Here is a 19034-nt window from a genome sequence, read left to right on the forward strand (position 1 = left end):
TGGTTTACCTACCACTCAATCATGGCCCCTCTGATGGAGCTCCTGGAAGACCCTGGCCTCTGTGCAGCACGCCTCCCCTCACCATTGTCCCTGATCACGGACCAGGCCAATAGACCTAACCCTCACCCCAGCTTCTCTTTGGAACCTCACCTCTCAGGCTAGGGCAGGGATGGGGCACCTTGTTCCGGGCTTACAGGCCTAAGCAGGTTACATCATGGACACACCCTTCTCCCACCCCAACCCAATGGGAGCAAGAAGAGGAAGGCAAAATGGGGCCAGGAGCCAGAAAGGCTCGCAAGTGCCTGGCATCCAGTCCTGCCCTGCAGCCCAGGGAGCCTGTACTCTACGTATCTTTTTCTTCTGTTGGTTGAAGTTGTCAATGATGACACCGATGAAAAGGTTCAGGGTGAAGAAAGACCCGAAGATGATGAAAATGACAAAGTAGATGTACATATAGAGGTTGTATTCCCACTGTGGCTGCTCTTCATACTAGAGAGGAGAAACCAGATGGAGGTCAGACAGGTGGGAATGGGGGTGGGCTGGCTGGGTGTGTTCGGGGAAGATCACCATACAGAGTGTGTGTCTGAGTGTGGGTGAGGGGTGGGTGGGGATGGAGTTGAGAAGAGTGGGTGGTGGCAGGTAAGGAGGGCAACATGCAGGCTCCGGGCTGGCACAGCGCCCCTGCGTGGCTCCTGCCCCGGGGCCACTGGGAGACATGGGGGCATCTCTCAGCCCGCACGGTCAGTGTGATGGGGGTGGAGCACAAGGACAAAGGAGAAACTTGATTTGTGTCTCTGTTGCTTCCACCCCATCCTCCTGGGGTAAGACTTCGATTCAACTACATTACAGTGAATTTAATTCGAAAGATATTTGAGAATCTGGGGACTCCTTGGGAAACTACACAACCCTGCCCCAGGGCTAGGCCTGGGTGTTCCGGAGAGGCTCAACTCTGGGTTGACATAAGATACCTGGCCCTTATGGGATACAGACCCAGATTCCCTGATGGCCAAGCAGCTGGGAACCTCGGGTGCCTGACTCAGGCAGAGAGGCCAGCATGACAACCTACCCCCCTGGAGTCCACAGCTGCATACATGATGTCCATCCAGCCTTTAAATGTTGCCTGGAAGGAAGAGACAAGAGTAAGGACATCATTTAATTCTGCATCTATGGAGCTACTTAGGGTTCCTGTCTGGACGGATGAGGCCAGGAAATCACCACCTACAAGAAGCAAGCCGTCCACCCCACCCTTTCAGCAGTGCCCAAATGGCTGGGAGGTTAGGGAAAGGCCTTCTTGTTCAGGGCTGAGGAGGAGGGGAAGCCAGTCAACAAGACATCCCAAGAAGGGCAAATGGTGGGGGAATAAGCTTCTTGATGTTGGCCAAGAGACTGCCCTTCAGATCCACATTCATTTCAGATTCTAAAATGACACAGTGGCCTACAGTGGGTGTCAGGGACAGAGAGGTGGCTCTTGGGCTCTCTGTTCTGGCTTAAGGTGGACCCCAGTGCTGACCCGGTCCCCTCTGTCATAAGCCTTGTAGCTTCCACTCCACAGCTTTTCAGAAGAAGTCCCTGAAGAATCGCAACCTTCCCTCATACTTAAGGTGGTCCTTTTGCTAGTGGTGTGTTGGCAAATGGCTAACAAATGGCTTTCCAGAAGAAAAAACAAAAGCCCTGATTGTTGTGTTTGCCAACTTCTCTGTGTAAGTACTCCCATCATGGCCAACCTCAAGTTGCCAACGTGTTGCTACTGAACACAGAGTCGGGAAGAGATGCACAGGAGCACAGCACTGTAGTGTTTCCACTGTATGGCTACAATAGATAGGAATAACCTCAAGAGCACAGATGATAATAAGTGGTAATGGTGAGTTTTGATTGTTTCAATATCACTGAGTTAATTTCAAGTTTATATAATCTCATTTTTAATAATGGCTTGCAAAATATCTGAAAATGTAGCAATTGGCTCATGAGTCCACACATGCTGGCTCTGGTGCGGCACACAAGGCAGGAAAGAGGAGGCGGAACAGGACAAGGTCCCGGCACTGGCTGCATGGACTGCCCCAGACTGGGATGCTATGATGATTGAGAAAGAGCCCGAGGGACATGCTTGGTGGTGAGACCAACTGCCAAGTGGATCTCACTTGTGTCCTTGGCAAAATCTAATCATGTCTTGAGCCTCCTTTCAAGGTATAAGCTGGTCTGCACAGACTTTCCATGTCTGAGGGTTTTTATGAGTCAGGCAGGGCAGATGGGGAAACCAAAGTGGCCACAGAGAAGGCACCTGCTTTAGTTCCCTGTGCCACGGGGCCCTCACCTGTACAGAGAGGCCTGGAGATGCTGTGAGACCTGCTGGGAACTACCCAAGGTTACGAGATGGCCGTGACCGAATTCTTTCCAGCCACTGTGCAGTTCTGTCTGCAACGGCAGGCAGTTCTCAGTCTATAAAAGCAGGCGTTCCTTCCAAGTTCTGGCTTTCAGAAGGGACACTCTCAGGAATGGAAGGCTCTCTGGGGGGAGTCTTTGGAGAAAGCTATTCCTGGGATTTAAGAAGTGGGTGGAAGTGTGAGGAGATGTGCCAAGTTTTCCTCTGCTCTGGGGACTAGAGACAGGTGTCTGGGCTTTGGGTTGTGACAGCAAGAACAAGCTGCAGCTTTATGTGTTACGGTTCTGTTTGCATTTCTGATGTCAAGGCTATTTGTATGCTGTGCATTACAATCACTGAAGCCACTGTCCTCACAAATCAATGGAAACTTTGGAAAGATGGGGTAGGGCCATGTGTGTTTAAATATCATACATCTTGCACATTAGAGAGGAAAGTAAATATATTCTTTTCAACAGCTCAGGAGGTATCACTACCTTTTATAACAAAGGGGTGGCCAGAGTCACAGTTTTGCTAATAGCTTTGGTCGTTCATTTGCAGCCTGCACCATCACACTGCCAAGCTGACTGCTGGCTGGGGAGCTGGTTCAGCCGCAGTGCTGAAGCCCCATGCCGTACTTGGAGAACGTAGCATCTTCCTTAGAATGGAATATCTGGGGCCTTCCCAAGCAGCCAAGACGTCTCTGGAGAATCCTAAGCCTCCTTTGGGTAACATGACCCTATCGTAAGGATCCGGAGTGGCCCTGCTGTCCCCCTCCTGCCCACAGCACAGGAGAAGGTGACTGTTGTTGGATAGCCAGTGGGAGGAAGGACTTACCACCTGCAGAAGGGCCAGGTATCCAGCCCCCACGTTGTCAAAGTTGACTTTCACCTTGGTCCAGTACAATTCACCCGTCACGTTGAAAGACTCACAGTCGCTCTTATTGTTCACAATGCTGTAGTTCAAGGGCTGGTCTCCGTCGGTCTGGTTGATGCACCTCCCAAACTTCCCCGCGAAGAGGTTCACGCCCATGATGCTGAAGATGAGCCAGAAGATGAGGCAGACGAGGAGGACGTTCATGATGGACGGGATGGCGCCCACCAGGGCATTGACCACGACCTCAAGTGGGCAGAGAAGAGGCTCAGTTCCCGGGGATGCCCAGAACACGCACCCTTCTCAAGATCCCCAACCTACTGAACCCCCTGGGTATAGGTCCCTATGGGGGTGGAGGTGGGGATGGGGAACACTTCCTGTCCCCAAGGAAGGGCAACCCATGGCTGGACGCTCTGATGGGCAGTGAGAGGAGTGAGAGAGAACACACACAGGCCTTTTGCTTTGCATCCTAAAGTCTCACACAGCTCAGAACATCTGCCTTTCCCTTCTTGGCCCTAGCCAGAATCCATGACCTCCAAACTTAATTTTCAACAGGGTCTCTGCTAGATGAGTATGCCAGAAATCCGAAGGGAAAGGGCCTCTGGAGACACATTCTCTGAGCTAAGTTTCTGGTTTATTTTGGGGTGGCTGCTACTGGGATGGAGGGTGTTCTCCTGTAAAGTGTGCCCAGGGGACCTCCAGGTGGTACTTCTGGAGGGTGCTCTAACAGCCTCTCATGCTGCGGTGGGAGCAGGCTGGCAGAGCAGGTGGTGTGCGCACTCCCTGTGCCTCTGCCCTCCCCGGGGAGCATCTCTCTGGCCCCATGGAACCACAGCCCCATGCTCTCCATCTAAACTCACAGCACCCAGGAGAAGCATCCTTGACAAAAAGAAATGGGGACTCCACTCCACTCCACCTAGTCCCCAGCTGTCTGTGGCCCACACAGACTGGAAACAGAGCTGGCATGGGGCTGCGTGGTGGGTATGGTGCCGGGACACGTAACGCTGACACATGCAAAGGAGAGGGGCGTCCCTGGCTCCCCACCAGGGCATGAGGAACCTGGGAACAGGGTGGGAAACCAACTCTCACGTTTGCCCTTGGCTGGCTCTGTGGCCAGCAGCCACAGCAGAGACATTCCTGGCAACTAGTGTCTCCCCCATGTCCCCTTGTCCCGGAACCAAATGTCCTTGCTCCCAAAGAGACGTTTAACTTAGGCCGGATCATTCACTTGTGAATGGCTTCCCACCAGAAACAAGCAGTTTGCTTCTCCATGGATTGGGGCTGTGGGCAAAGTTCAAAACCACCAACCAAATAGGGGCTGCGTAATGGTGCCTGTTGGGTCAGTGAGAGACACACAGACATGTCTGCCAAAGTCACAACAGAACTGTGCACATTTTGTAAAAACAAGGAAAAAAGAAATCACACACACACACACATGTGTAGGTTTGTTTTCTTGCTATATATAATGAGTAATGTTTTTTCTTGGTGGCTTTTAAATTCGCCTTATATGTGCACAATCTTTGGTAAAATTTGGTGACCTGAAAAAACGCAGATGGCTCTGAGCTTAGAAAATAATGCCAAAGAGTTTACTAAGCAAGTGCAAACTGCTTTCTGATGGTGAGAATACAGCTGGCTCCTTCCTTGCTTCCTTCATCCTCACTAGCACTGCCCTACTGCCCAGAGGGAAGGCGGCCTGGGTCTGCCAGGAGGCAGGGCACACAGACGGGCACATGGAGCCGGGGCACACGCAGACATGAGACCCCAACGGAGTGCAGGAGCTGAGGGGCCCGAGGCCAGTGGGGCAGGGCTGCAGCTGAGACACCTGTGCCCCAGGCCTCACTTCCTCTCCTTTGTCCTGTGCCCTCTGGCCCTGGTGGAGCCCACAGGGCTGGGGGTGTCAGAACTGGGGGGAGATTCTCACAGCTCTCCACCTCCAGGTGCCTCCAAGCCCAAACGTGCCTCCTGGAGACTCCGCACATCCTCCCTCGATGTCAGGGCTGCCTGGACAGCAAGTGAGCCTGGGGGTCCCCTCTGTGGAGCTGCCTCCCACTGCCCCCGTGGGAAGAGCCAGCCCTCTTACCCTCATGCCCTCAAATCGTGACAGGGCTCGCAGGGGTCGGAGGGCACGCAAGGTCCGCAGTGATTTGATGGGGCCCATCTCAGCAAAGCCCAGAGCGTTGGCCACCAGGCTGATCAGCGAGACCTGTGGGAGGCAGGGTGGGGCCACGGGGACAGCTTGAGACAGGTGGCAGGGCTCCTGGCCCACCGGAAACAGGCTGAGTATGAGAGAGCCAGCAGGCCTTCCCATGTCCTGTCTTTATGATTCCTGGCAGGATCGTTTTCACAGGCTGTCCTGCGCTGGGCCAGCCTTCCCAGGGCCCAAGAGTCTGGAGGCAAGCCCAAGCATGTCTCAGCTTTCAGACCTTCACTGAGGGCCTGCCGTGTGCACTTCACATACATGTCTGTCATAGCCCCACTCATCCCAGGACTTGGAATGCATCTCCCCATTCTATAGATGAGAAAACTGAGTTCCAAAGCCACCTGCTAGTGTGGAGGAGCAGGGCCACAAACCTTGGGCTTTAGGTCCCTATGTGCTTTCCTTCAAGTCAGATTCTTGGGGTTGCACCTTCCCACACCCAAAGTAGACTCTTTGGGGAAGAAGAACCATCCTGAGTTGAGTATGAGCAGACAGACAACCCTGCGGCATTTCCCCAAAGCTGGACCTTGCAACATTCTGCCATCTTCAAAGAAGGGAGACTAAGATGGAGCCCCTGAGGACTGTTCTCTGCTTTCTCTGCCCTGCCCCCACCAGGGTATTTCCACTCTGGATTTTATCCTTCTAAAGCTCCATGGGCATCCAATCCCTTCTTACGTCACAGCTGGCTGGTGATCACAGGTTGGAAGTGGCCTCCTGCCTGACCTCGCCGGCTATCACCATTACCACCGCCCTGGCTCTGAGGGCAGCCTAGGGGTGGCGAGGGGCCACGGGTGGGGGCCTGACTCCTGCAGCCTCCTCCCAGGCTCAGAAGCACCAGGAGAGGGCTGGGCAGAGGCTCCTGGAGGAAGAAGACGCCCAGGATGTACGTCTGTGCTGCCCCCGCCCCCCCCTCGAGGATGCTGGACTGTGGGTCCCCGCTCTGGAGGGGCATCTCTCAGGGACCTGCTGCTGAGGGCAGGTCCCCAGGGACCAGGTCTGGCCAGTCTCCCTGCCTAGTTCCCAGCAGGCCACCCTTGTCTATTCCTTCCAAAGCTTGCCCCGCCTGCTCAGGCCAATCTCAGTTGATGGCAACTCCATCCTTCCAGCTGCTCAGGCCACAAGCCTTGGCGTCATCCCTGCCTTCTCTCTGTCTCTCACACCCTACATCCAACCCATCAGGATTTCCTGTTGGCTCTGCCTTCAAAATACGTCAGAAGTCCAAATATTTCTCACCGCTTCCACTGCCACCATCCTGGCCAGGCCACTGTCATCTCTCCCTTGGATTACTGCCACAGCCTCCCAACCTTCTCCCTGCTTCCACTCCCTCCCCTACCCAACAGGGTGATCCTTTCACAACATGAGTCAGATGATATCACTCTTCTATCCAAAGCTCTTCAACACCTCCCCATTTCATTCTAAATAAAGGCCCATGGTTTTCAAAGGCTGTACCCCTTCAACCCCATGCAGCCTGGCCTCATCTCCTGCACTCCCCTTCCCCACTCCTCTGCTCCAGCTACTCTGGCCTCTGTGCAGTTCCTCAAGTATGCCAGGCACCCTCCCACCATAGGACCTTCACACTGCTGTTCCAACCTCTGCTTGGAAAGTTCTGCAGACATCTGCCTGGCTACCCCCAACTTCCTTCAAATGTCACCACCGTGGGCCCACCCTGGCCAGCCTGTTTAAAGTTGTAATGTATATCTTCCCTTCTCCCTGCATCCTGGCCCTTCTAATCCCCTTCCCTCTCTACTTCCTTTTCTCCATGTGTACATCACCAGCATGATATAAAGCCGGCTCACATATTATGTTTCTGGTTCACAGTCACCTTCCTTCACACAGGCAGGGGTTTTGTCTATTTTGTTCCCCAAGATCCCCAGCATCTACAATAGTGCCTGCATACAGTAGCTGCTCAATAGTATCGAAAAAAAATGCATGAATTCAACATGGAAACATCCTTCTCCAGACCTTGAGGCCTGAAGTCCACCATTTCCATGAAGTGTGGGATGGGGGGGATGGCCAGTGTTAGGACAGCCGGATTGCAGCACTCACTTCCTTCTCCTTGACCTTGGGCCAGGCCCTTCTCTGCTGTGAGCCTCAGTTTCCTTCTCCACAGGCTAATTCTTTAATCGTGGGAATTCCAGGCTCCCTAGGCTTGGCCTCAGCTGAGTTCCCCAAGGTGGCAGGTGGTGGGAAGTGGGTGGGCTTCCCCAGAAGTCTTTGCAAACTCTGTGTGGCCTGCCCTGGGGGAGTCCCAAGAAGCTGCAGGAGCGCTGAGTGAGGGGGCTCCAGGGCAGATCTGCCAAGACCCCAGGCCTTCCAATGGCGCCTTGGCAGGGAGGCCTCAGGGGCCTTCTTTCTCATCTCAGGGAGGCTCTGAGGGCTCCCGGTCGTAAGGGCAGCCAGAGCCCCCTCCCTCACCCAGGCAAGAGCATCCTCTCAGTCACTTGGGGTGATGAAAGAGGCTTGGACTGGAGGCCCAGCGGTGAAGATCTGTGTCTCCACACATATTCTAGCCCAAGGAGCCACTCAAGCTAGTCCCCCCACCCAGGCCGGGACCCTGGCCAGGCCCACTGGTGGCTGAGCCCCTCCCTTTAGCCTCTGGGCCCGATGTGGGGACTGAGCACAGGCCTAAGCTCTTCTATAACTATAGGAAGGGCAGCCCCTGCTGGTGGTCAGAGCCCAACGCCAAGCCCAGAAGCCATGAGCATCTTCTGGAAAGCTCTTCCCAGCCTGCAGATCCTGACCCACATCCTGTTGTGCGGGACCCACCACAACCAGATGGTGAGTCCTCACCCGAACTCTTCCCCGTGCTCCCTCTGCCCTTAGGAAGCACAGATCCAAGGCTGTCCCACACCCTGAGTCTCAGTTCTCTCCCCACCGTGGCTACTCTCCCACTTGACTGTGCCCAGGAGCCCCACAGGACACTGCGCGTACCCTGCTTCGCTCCCAAAAGTGTCCCAGGGCCTGTGGAGCTGTGGGGCAGGGGTCTCCCATTCTGTCTGCCAATTGGGTGCTCAGGGGACATACCAACCTCCTGCCCCAGGCCCCTGTGGACACACCGGAGGCTGGCGAGCCCGGCCAGCTACCTGATCACCCAGGGCATCCTCAGCCAGTGTTCATAGATTTCCTCCTTCTCACAGGTGACTCCACCCCCGCTCCTCCTCCCCAGGTGGTACCTTCTACCTAGGCCAGGAGGATCTCCTGCCTGCCCAGCACCCCTTCCCCAACCCCATGCCCTCTGGCCTTTGGCTCCTCCATCTCCTATACAGACGCCTGCTCTGTGTGTGGACACACGGGCTCTTAACCAGCCGTCCGTGTAGTGGGCCTGACAGATACATCTCGAGGCACCGTGGTGAAGGCTGCCATACGGCTCGTCAGCTCCCCACTTCTGGCCGTGTCGAGAGGGTGGGACCCCACTCCTGCCCTGGCTCACACCGCTGCCAGGACTGTGTTTCACCATCCCCCGTGGCGAGTCCAGTTTCTCCCAAAAGCAGAGCCTAGGTTTCCCCGTGTCCCCAATTGGCGGTTCTGATGGCAGAGCCCAGGTCTCCCCTCCGTGACCCCAGACTCAGGCCTCCTGCCCCGCTGCCCACCTCATGGCACAGCCAAGAGCTTCCACTTCAGCCTGCTGACTCCCGTTGCCCTGTCCTTCTGTCCTTCTGTCCCTCAGCCTCAGCTCCTTCTCACACTGGCATTGGGTGCCCCCTCCTCTCTTCCCTTCAGGGGCCACACTCACGTCCACAATGAGGAAATCGAGCCAGCACCAGGCGTTGGTGAAGTACTTCTTGAAGCCATAGGCCACCCACTTGAGCAGCATCTCCAGCACAAAGACGTAGGTGAACATCTTGTCGGCATACTCCAGTAAGACCTTGATGGTCTTCCGCTCCTCCAGGTAGATGTCCTCGAAGGCCTGCAGACCAGGGTGGACAAGGCAGACATGACGTCCTGACCCAGCCAGTTCTACCCCGCACGAGCCTTCATCTCTGATAGAATCTGCTGCCCGGGAGGGCGGGGCAGAGGGGAGCTGCGACGTGGAGCGGACCCCTCAGTGTGCTCTCCAAGCCTCGTGTGCACCATTACTGGGTCAGGAAATGATGTTATGTGGTGTGTGGACAACAAGGCAGAATGTGTAATAAGGTTTCTTCCTTCACTTTAAAGAGCAAGTCTCGGTTCATGGCGAGTGCTTCGTCAAGACCTCTCTAAAACTCACGGATCCCCCATTTTAACAAGGAGAGAGGGTGTACGGGCTCAGCTCACAGCCTACTGCTGGAAACAGCATATACCTTTTTTTTCCCTCCACTCCATTGTGTTTTTACTCTGTTTACTTTTGGCAATTACCTACTTTTCATAGGAAACAATATTGGTTTCCAATGACAACGATCATTCAAAGTTGCCCTTTAAAACAAATTTATTTAAACAAACAAAAAACCAGTGAGTTTTTATCTAAGGCAAAATTTTAAAGAAATGATAGTGAAGGCAGTTTGTAGATATGAAGATTAGGAAACACAGAACCAGATGAAGTAAAACCTCCTGCAATTCTTAGAATCTGGGAGTCAATGTTTCTAAAATGCTATAAGTTATCGGTCTTTCCCCACCTCCTCACTCTTGCCTCAACCCAAATCCTCGAGCCAACAGAGAGACTCTGATGGCCCCAGCTGCCCTCTTCCAACTCCAGGCTTCTGATCTGTACCCGCCCCTCCTGAGTTACCCTCCCCCATCCAGAATGTGCTCTGGGGCTCCCAGTCCAGGCAACTGAATGCGTCACTGAGGGCCCTGGGGAGCTGCCCTCACCTGCTGCTCTGGGCTTCCCTGTCTGACGGCAGGGTCTCTGTGAGCCACAGTGATGCACAGGGCCAGTGCTGTCAGCAGTGCCCAAGGACACACTGCCCAGGCATCACACGGCTAATCTGGCCTATGTAGATGCGATGACAGGATAATTCAGGACCCAAAATGGGCTTTGGGAGTTGTTCAAGATAAAAAGTAGGCATGGTTTTTTCTGATTATAAAAATGGATGCCTCATAAAAAATGAAATAATACAGAAATTATGAAAAAGAGAATAAACAATAACAAAAAAACCAAACAACCCGACTGAAAAATGGGCAGAAGACCTAAATAGACATTTCTCCAAAGAAGACATACAGATGGCCAATAGGCAAATGAAAGGATGCTCAACATTGCTAATTATTACAGAAATGCAAATCAAAACTACAATGAGGTACTACCTCCTACCAGTCACAATGGCCGTCACAATGGCCTACCAGTCACAAATAGAGCTTCCCTGATGGCGCAGTGGTTAAGAATCCACCTGCCAATGCAGGGGACATGGGTTTGAGCCCTGGTCCATGAAGTTCCCACATGCTGCAAAGCAGCTAAGCCTGTGTGCCACAACTGTTGAGCCTATGCTCTAGAGTCCGCAAGCCACAACTATTGAGCCCACGCTTCATGACTACTGACGCCCACACACCTAGAGCCCATGTCCCACAACAGGAGAAGCCACCACAATAAGAAACCCATGCACTGCTATGAAGAGTAGCCCCCACTCACACAACTAGAGAAAGCCCGCGAGAAGCAACAAAAACCCAATGCAGCCAATAAATTAAAAAAAAAGTCTGCAAATAAATACTGGATAGGGTATGGAGAAAAGGGGAGCCCCATATACTGTTGGTGGGAATGTAAGGTGATATAGCCACTGTGGAAAAATAATACAGCGGTTCCTCAGAAAACTAAAAATAGAATTACTGTTTGATCCAGCAATCCCACTCCTGGGCATATATCAAGACTAAACTCTAATCCAGAAAGATACACACACAGCACTATTCACAATAGCCATGACATGAAAACAACCCAAATGTCCATTGACAGATGAATGGATAAAGAAGATGTGGTGTATATATATACAATGGAATACTAGTCAGCCATAAAAAAGAATGAAATAATGCTATTTGCAGGAACATGGACACAATTAGATACTATTATACTAAGTGAAGTAACTCAGAAAGAGAAAGACAAATACCATATGATATCACTTATATGCAGAATCTAAAATATGGCACAAATGAACCTATCTATGAAACAGAAACAGAATCATGGACATAGAGAAGAGACTGGTGGTTGCAAAGGGAGAGGGGTTCAGGGGAGGGAGGGAGTGGGAGGTTGGGGTTAGCAGATGTAAGCTTTTAAATATAGAATGAATAAACTGTATAGCACAGAGAACTACATTCAATATCCCATGATAAATCATAATGGAAAAGAATAAAAAGTTCATTTGGGTTTTTCTGTAACATCTTATGGCAAAACCCAGATGAACATTTTGGCCAACCCAATTAAAAAGAGAATGTATATATATATGTATAACTGAATCACTTTGCTGCACAGCAGAAATTAACACAAATCAACTACACTTCAATTAAAAAATATTGATTAAACAAGAGAATAAAAGGCATCTCCAATTTCATGACACTAACGTAATCACTGCTAACATTTAGGTGAACATTCTTTTCGACCCTCACTATTTGTGTGTGTATATTTGAGTGCACAATTTTATAAAATAGGTTAAATATTTTGGTTTGAAATGTCTTTTTCCATGAAACAATCTTTTGTGAACATTTAGCTACTCAGTAATGTGAATACATACAATATCTATCATTCTTTTTAAAGGCTGCATAATATTTCATTATTTGCAGGTACTACCGTTAATTTAGCCATTGTTTCCAGTTTACATGGAGCATAATGTCTAATTACAGTGAGTAGAAACAACATTTCAATGAGCATAGTGTCTGATTACCTTAAGGATAAATTTCTAGAATTGAGGTGCCAGGTCAAAGTTGCACCTCTGGTACAAATTAGGAACAGGACCTCCAAAAGGGAACACCAATGGACATTCCTTCCACAGTGCATGAAGGCAGCTCTTTCCCCACCACCCAGACTGGTACAGTTTCTCCTTTGCCACATTTCCCAGCCTAATGAATGAAATTTGTAATTGTTTCCTTTTAATTCATCTTATTACTAGTAATACTGACATCATTTCCTTGAATATTTGCAGTATTCTCTTTATAAATTGCCTATTCATCTCCTTTACCTATTTTTTTCACTTGATGGTTTGGTTTATTTGGGGACATTAACTCCTTGGTTTATATACTTTATCCTAGCTGTGTGCCTTTAAATTTTGTTTACTTTCATTTACTTTCTATCCTTTACTTTCACTTATTATATCATTTAATATAATTATATCATTTGTTATGGTTTTCATTTAGTAAAACCTTTGGCATCACATTAAGAAAGCCCTTGCCAGAGACTTCCTGAATGAGATGGCAGAGTAGAAGGACTTGAGCTCGTTGCCTCTCGTGAAAACACCAAAATTACAACCAACTGCTGAACAACCATCAACAAAAAAGATGGGAAACTGCCAAAAAAGATACTCTACATCCAAAGACAAAGAAGAAGCCACAATGAGATGGTAAGAGGGGCACTTTTGTGACACAATCAAATCCCATACCTTCCAGGTGGGTGACACACAAACTGGAAAATAAATATATTGCAGAGGTTCTCCCACAGGAGTGAGAATTCTGAGTTCCACATCAGGCTCTCCAGCCTGGGGGTCTGGCATTGGGAGGAGGAGCCCAGAGCATTTGGCTTTGAAGGCCAGTGGGGCTGGAGCACAGGAGCTCCACGGGATTGGGGGAAATAGAGACTCCACTCTTGGAGGGCACACACAAGGTTTCATGTGCACTGGGATCCAGGGCAAACCAGTGACTCCATAGAAGCCTGGGCCAGACCTACCTGCAGGTCTTGGAAGGTCTCCTGGGGATGCAGGGGTTGCCTGTGGCTCATCGTGTGGCAAGGACACTAGTGGTGGAGGCCCCAGAGAACATTCATTTTGGAGCGGGTGAGCTCTCCAAAAGATCACCATTTTGGCACTGAGACCTGGCCCAACCCAACAACCTGTAGGCTCCAGTGCTGGGGTGCCTCAGGTCAAACAACCAAGATGGTGGGAACACAGCTCCACCCATCAGCAGACAGGCTGCCTAAAGACATCCTGAGCCAACAGCTGCCCTTGACACACCCCTTGACACAGCCCTGTCCACCAGAGGGACAAGACTCAGCTCCACCCAGCAGTGGCCAGGCACCAGTCCCTCCCATCAGGAAGCCTGAACAAGCCCCTGGACCAACTGCACCCACCAGGGGCAGACACCAAAATAGAGAAGAGTTACAGTGCTGCAGCCTGAGCAACAGAGACTACAAATGCAGAAAGTTAGACAAAATGAGATAGCAGAGAAATATGTTCCAGGTGAAGGAATAAGATAAAAACCCAGAAGAACAACTAAGTGAAGTGGAGATAGGCAATCTATCTGAAAAAGAATTCAGAGTAATGATAGTAAAGATGATCCAAGATCTTGGAAAAAGAATGGAGGGACTTCCCTGGTGGTCCAGTGGATAAGACTCTGCACTCCCAATGCAGGGGGCTCTGGGTTTAATCCCTGGTCGGGGAACTAGATCCCACATGTATGCTGCAACTAAGAGTCTGCATGCTGCAACTAAGTTTGCATGCCACAACTAAAGATCCCGCATGCTGCAACTAAGGATCCTGCAAGCCTCAACTAAGACCCAGTGCAGCCTAAATAAATAAATAAATATGAAAATGAAATGAATAGAGCATGAAAATTAAAGAAAAAAAAAAGAAGAAAAAGAATGGAGGCACAGACCAAGAAGATACAGGAAATGTTCAACAAAGAGCTAGAAGATTTAAAAAACAAACAGGTGAACAATACAATAACAGAAATGAAAAACACACTAGAAGGAATCAATAGCAGAATAAATGTGACAGAAGAAAGAATAAGTGAGCTGGAAGACAGAATGGTGGAAATCACTGTTGTGGAACAGAATAAAGAAAAAAGAATGAAAAGAAATGAGGACAGTTTAAGAGACCTCTGGGACAACATTAAACACACCAACATTCACATTACTGGGGTCCCAGAAGGAGAAGAGAGAGAGAAAAGGCCTGAGAAAATATTTGAAGAGAGAACAGCTGAAAGCTTCTCTAACATGGGAAAGGCAACAGTCATCCAAGTCCATGAAGTGCAGACAGTCCCATACAGGATAAACCCAAGGAGGAACATGCTGAGACACATATTAATCAAACTAACAAAAATTAAAGACAAAGAAAAATATTAAGAGCAACAAGGGAAAAGCAACAAATAACATACAAGGGAATCCCTATAAAGTTATCAGCTGATTTTTCAGCAGAAACTCTGCAGGCCAGAAGGGGTGGCATAATATATTTAAAGTGATGACAGGGAAAAGCCTATAACCAAGAATACTCTACCCAGCAAGGCTCTTGTTCAGATTTGATGGACAAATCAAAAGCTTTATAGACAAGCAAAAGCTAAGAGAATTCAGCACCACCAAACCAACTTTACAGCAAATGCTAAAGAAACTTCTCTAGGCAGAAAACAGAAGGCCACAATTAGAAAAAAGAAAATTATGAATGGGAAAGCTCATCGGTAAAAGCAAACATACAGTAAATTTAGGAAATCATCCGCGCACAAATATGGTATCAAAATCAGCAATCGTGAGGAAAGTACAAATGCAGGATATTGGAAATGCATTTGAAATTAAGAGACCAGCAACTTAAAACAAATGTATGTGTGTGTGTGTATGTGTATACATATATAAACTTCATGGTAACCACAAACCAAAAATCTACAACAGAGACACACACACAAAAGAAAAAGGAATCCAAACACAATACTAAAAATCATCATCAAATCACAAGAGAACAAAAGAGGAAAGAAAAAAGACCTACAAAAACAAATCTAAAACAATGAACAAAATGGCAATAACAACATACATATTAATAATTCCCCTAAATGTAAAAGGATTAAACGCTCCAACCAAAAGACACAGACTGGCTGAATGGATACAAAAGCAAGACCTGTATATATGCTGTCTACAAGAGACCCACATTGGATCGAGGGACACATACAGACTGAAAGTGAGGGGATGATAAAAGGTATTATATGCAAAAGGAAATCAAAAGAAAGGTGGAGTAGCAAAACTCATATCAGACAAATAGACTTTAAAGTAAAGACTGCTACATAATGATCAAGGGATCAATCCAAGAAGATATAACAATTGCAAATATATATGCACCCAACATAGGGGTGCTCCTATATCTAAGGCAAATACTAACAGCCATAAAAGGAGAAATTGACAGTAACATAATAATAGTGGGGGACTTTCACACCCCACTTTCATTAATGGACAGATCATCCAGACAGAAGATCAATAAGGAAACACAGGTCTTAACTTACACACTAGACAAGATAGACTTAATTGATATTTATAGAGCATTCCACCCCAAAGCAGCAGAATACACATCCTTCTCAAGTGCACATGGAACAGTCTCCAGGATTGACCACATGCTGGGCCACAAAGTGAGCCTTGGTAAATTTAAGAAAATTGAAATCATATCAAGCACTTTTTCCAACCACAATGCTATGAGATTAGAAATCTCAAGAAAAAAACTGTAAAAAACACAAACATATGGAGGCTAAACAATATGCTACTAAACAACCAATGGATCACTGAAGAAATCAAAGAGGAAACCAAAAAATACCTAGAGACAAATGAAAACGAAAGCATGACAATCCAAAACCTATGGTATACAGCAAAAGCAGTTCTATGAGGGAAGGTTAGAGCAATACAATCTTACCTCAGGAAACAAGAAAAATCACAAATAACCTAATCTTACACCTAAAGCAACTAGAGAAAGAAGAACAAACAAAACCTAAAGTTAGCAGAAGGAAAGAAAAAAATAAAGATCAGAGCAGAAATAAATAAAATGGAAATGAAGAAAACAATAGAAAAGATCAATGAAACTAAAGCCTGGTTCTTTGAAAAGATAAACAAAATTGACAAACCTTTAGCCAGACACATCAAGAAAAAAAGGGAGAGGACTCAAATCAATAGAATTAGAAAAGAAAAAGCAGAAGTTACAACGAACACCACAGAAACACAAAGGATCATAAGAAGCTACTACAAGCAACTGTATGTCAATAAAATGGACAACCTAGAAGAAACGGACAAACTCTTAGAAAGGTACAATCTTCCAAGACTGAACCAGGAAGAAATAGAAAACATGAACAGACCAATCACAAGTACTAAAATTGCAACAGTGATTTAAAAAATTCCAACAGACAAAAGTCCAGGACCAGATGGCTTCACAGGCGAATTCTATCAAACATTTAGAGAAGAGTTAACACCTATCCTACTGAGACTATTTCAAATAAGTATAGGGAATAAAACACTCCCAAACTCATTCTATGAGGCCACCATTACCCTGATACCAAAACCAGACAAAGATACCACCAAAAAAGAAAATTAAAGGCCAATATCACTGATGAACATAGATGCAAAAATCCTCAACAAAATACTAGGAAAGCAAATTCAACAATACATTAAAAGGATCATACAACATGATCAAATGGGATTTATCCCAGGGATGCAAGGATTTTTTTCAGTATCTGCTAATCAACCAGTGTGATACACCACATTAACAAATTGAAGAATAAAAACCATATGATCATCTCAATAGATACAGAAAAAGCTTTTGACAAAATTCAACACTCATTTATGATAAAAAAAAAAAAAACTCTCCGGAAAGTGAGCATAGAGGGAACCCACTCAAATAATAAGGCTATATACGACAAACCCACAACTAACATCACACTCAATGGTGAAAAGCTGAAAACATCCCCTCTAAGATCAGGAACAAGACAAGGATGTCCACTCTTGCCACTTTTATTCAACATAGTTTCGGAAGTCCTAGACACAGCATTCAGAGAAAATAAAGAAGTAAAAGGAACTCAAATTGGGAAAGGAGAAGTAAAACTGTTACTGTCTGCAGATGACATGATACTACACATAGAAAATCCTAAAGATGCTACCAGAAAACTATTGGAACTCATCAATGAATTTGGTAAAGTTGTAGGATACAAAATTAATACACAGAAATCTGTTGCATTTCTATACACTAACAATGAAAGATCAGAAAGAGAAATTAAGGAAACAATCACACTTACTATCACCTCAAAAAGAAGAAAATACCTAGAAATAAACCTACCTAAGGGGGCAAAAACTAAGTACTCTAAAAAATAAGTAAGACACTGATGAAAGAAATTGAAGATGACACAAACAGATGGAAAGATATACCATGCTGGACTGGAAGAACCAATATTGTCAAAATGACTATATTACCCAAGGTAATCTACAGATTCAATGCAATCCCTATCAAATTACCAATGGCATTTTTTGCAGAACTAGAAAAAAATTTTTAAAAAATTTGTATAGAAACACAAAAGACCCCAAATAGCCAGAGCAATCTTGAGAAGAAAAAGTGGAGCTACAGGAATCAGGCTCTCTGACTTCAGACTATACTATAAAGCTACAGTAATCAAAACAGTATGGTGCTGGCACAAAAATAGAAATATAGATCAATGGGATAGAATAGAAAGGCCAGAAATAAGCCCATGCACCTGTGGTCAATTAATCTACAATAAAGGAGGCAAGAATATTCAATGGAGAAAAGACAGTCTCTTCAATAAGTGGTGCCAGGAAAACTGGACAGCTACATGTAAAAGAATAAAATTAAAACATTCTCTAATACCATACACAAAAACAAACTCAAAATGGATTAAAGACCAAAATGTAAGACCAGATAACTATAAAACTCTAAAAGGAAAACATAGGCAGACTACTCTTTGATATAAATAGCAACAATGTCTTTTTGGATCCACCTTCTACAGTAATGAAAATAAAAACAAAAATAAATGAATGGGACCTTTTGCACAAAAGCTTTTGCACAGGAAAGGAAACCATAAACAAAACAAAAATGCACCCCAAAATGGGAGAAAATATTTGCAAACGAAGTGACTAATGAGGGATTAATCTACAAAATATACAAACAGCTCAAGCCATTTAACATCAAAAAACAAACAAAAAAACCCAACCAACCAACCAAACAAAAATCCAAACAACCCAATCAAAAATTGAGCAGAAGATCTAAATAGACACCTCTTCAAAGAAGACAAACAGATGGCCAAAACGCTCATGAAAGGATGCTCAAAATCACTGATTATCAGGAAATGCAAATCAAAACTACAATGAGGTATTGCCTCACACTCATCAGAATGGCCATCATCAAAAAGTCTACAAACAATAAATGCTGGAGAGGGTGTAGAGAAAAGGGAACCCTCTTACACTGTTGATGAGAATGTAAATTGGTACAACCACTGTGGAGAACAGTACGGAAGTTACTTAAAAAGTAAAAATAGAACTACCATATGATCCAGCAATCCTGCTCCTGGGCATATATCCAGAGAAAACCATAATTTGAAAAGATGCATGTACCACAATGTTCATTGCAGCACCATTTACAATAGCCAAGATATGGAAGCAACTTAAATGTCCACCTGCAGATGAATGAATAAAGATGTGATACATGTATACAATGGAATATTACGCAGCCATAAAAAATGAAATAATGTCATTTTCAGCAACATGGATGGACCTAGAGCTTATCCTAGTAAGTGAAGTCAGACAGAGAAAGACAG

General features: G+C 46.8%; 1 protein-coding gene across 7 annotated transcripts in view; it reads right to left on the reverse strand.

Annotated features, from left to right (window-relative positions):
* SCN5A (sodium voltage-gated channel alpha subunit 5) overlaps positions 1 to 19034 on the reverse strand; it is a 100613-nt gene that overhangs the window by 6580 nt on the left and 74999 nt on the right. For 5 of the 7 annotated variants that reach the window (XM_057705807.1, XM_057705808.1, XM_057705813.1 and 2 more), the window contains 5 exons: positions 9160 to 9333; positions 5310 to 5432; positions 3194 to 3475; positions 1067 to 1120; positions 352 to 489 (listed from right to left, as the gene is read on the reverse strand). In XM_057705807.1, the coding sequence (XP_057561790.1) occupies positions 352 to 489; positions 1067 to 1120; positions 3194 to 3475; positions 5310 to 5432; positions 9160 to 9333 (771 nt within the window). The remainder of the gene's footprint in view (positions 1 to 351; positions 490 to 1066; positions 1121 to 3193; positions 3476 to 5309; positions 5433 to 9159; positions 9334 to 19034) is intronic. The other 2 variants (XM_057705811.1, XM_057705810.1) reach the window with 1 other exon arrangement.

This window comes from Hippopotamus amphibius, chromosome 13 (assembly GCF_030028045.1).
Source record: "Hippopotamus amphibius kiboko isolate mHipAmp2 chromosome 13, mHipAmp2.hap2, whole genome shotgun sequence".
NCBI lineage: Eukaryota > Metazoa > Chordata > Mammalia > Artiodactyla > Hippopotamidae > Hippopotamus > Hippopotamus amphibius.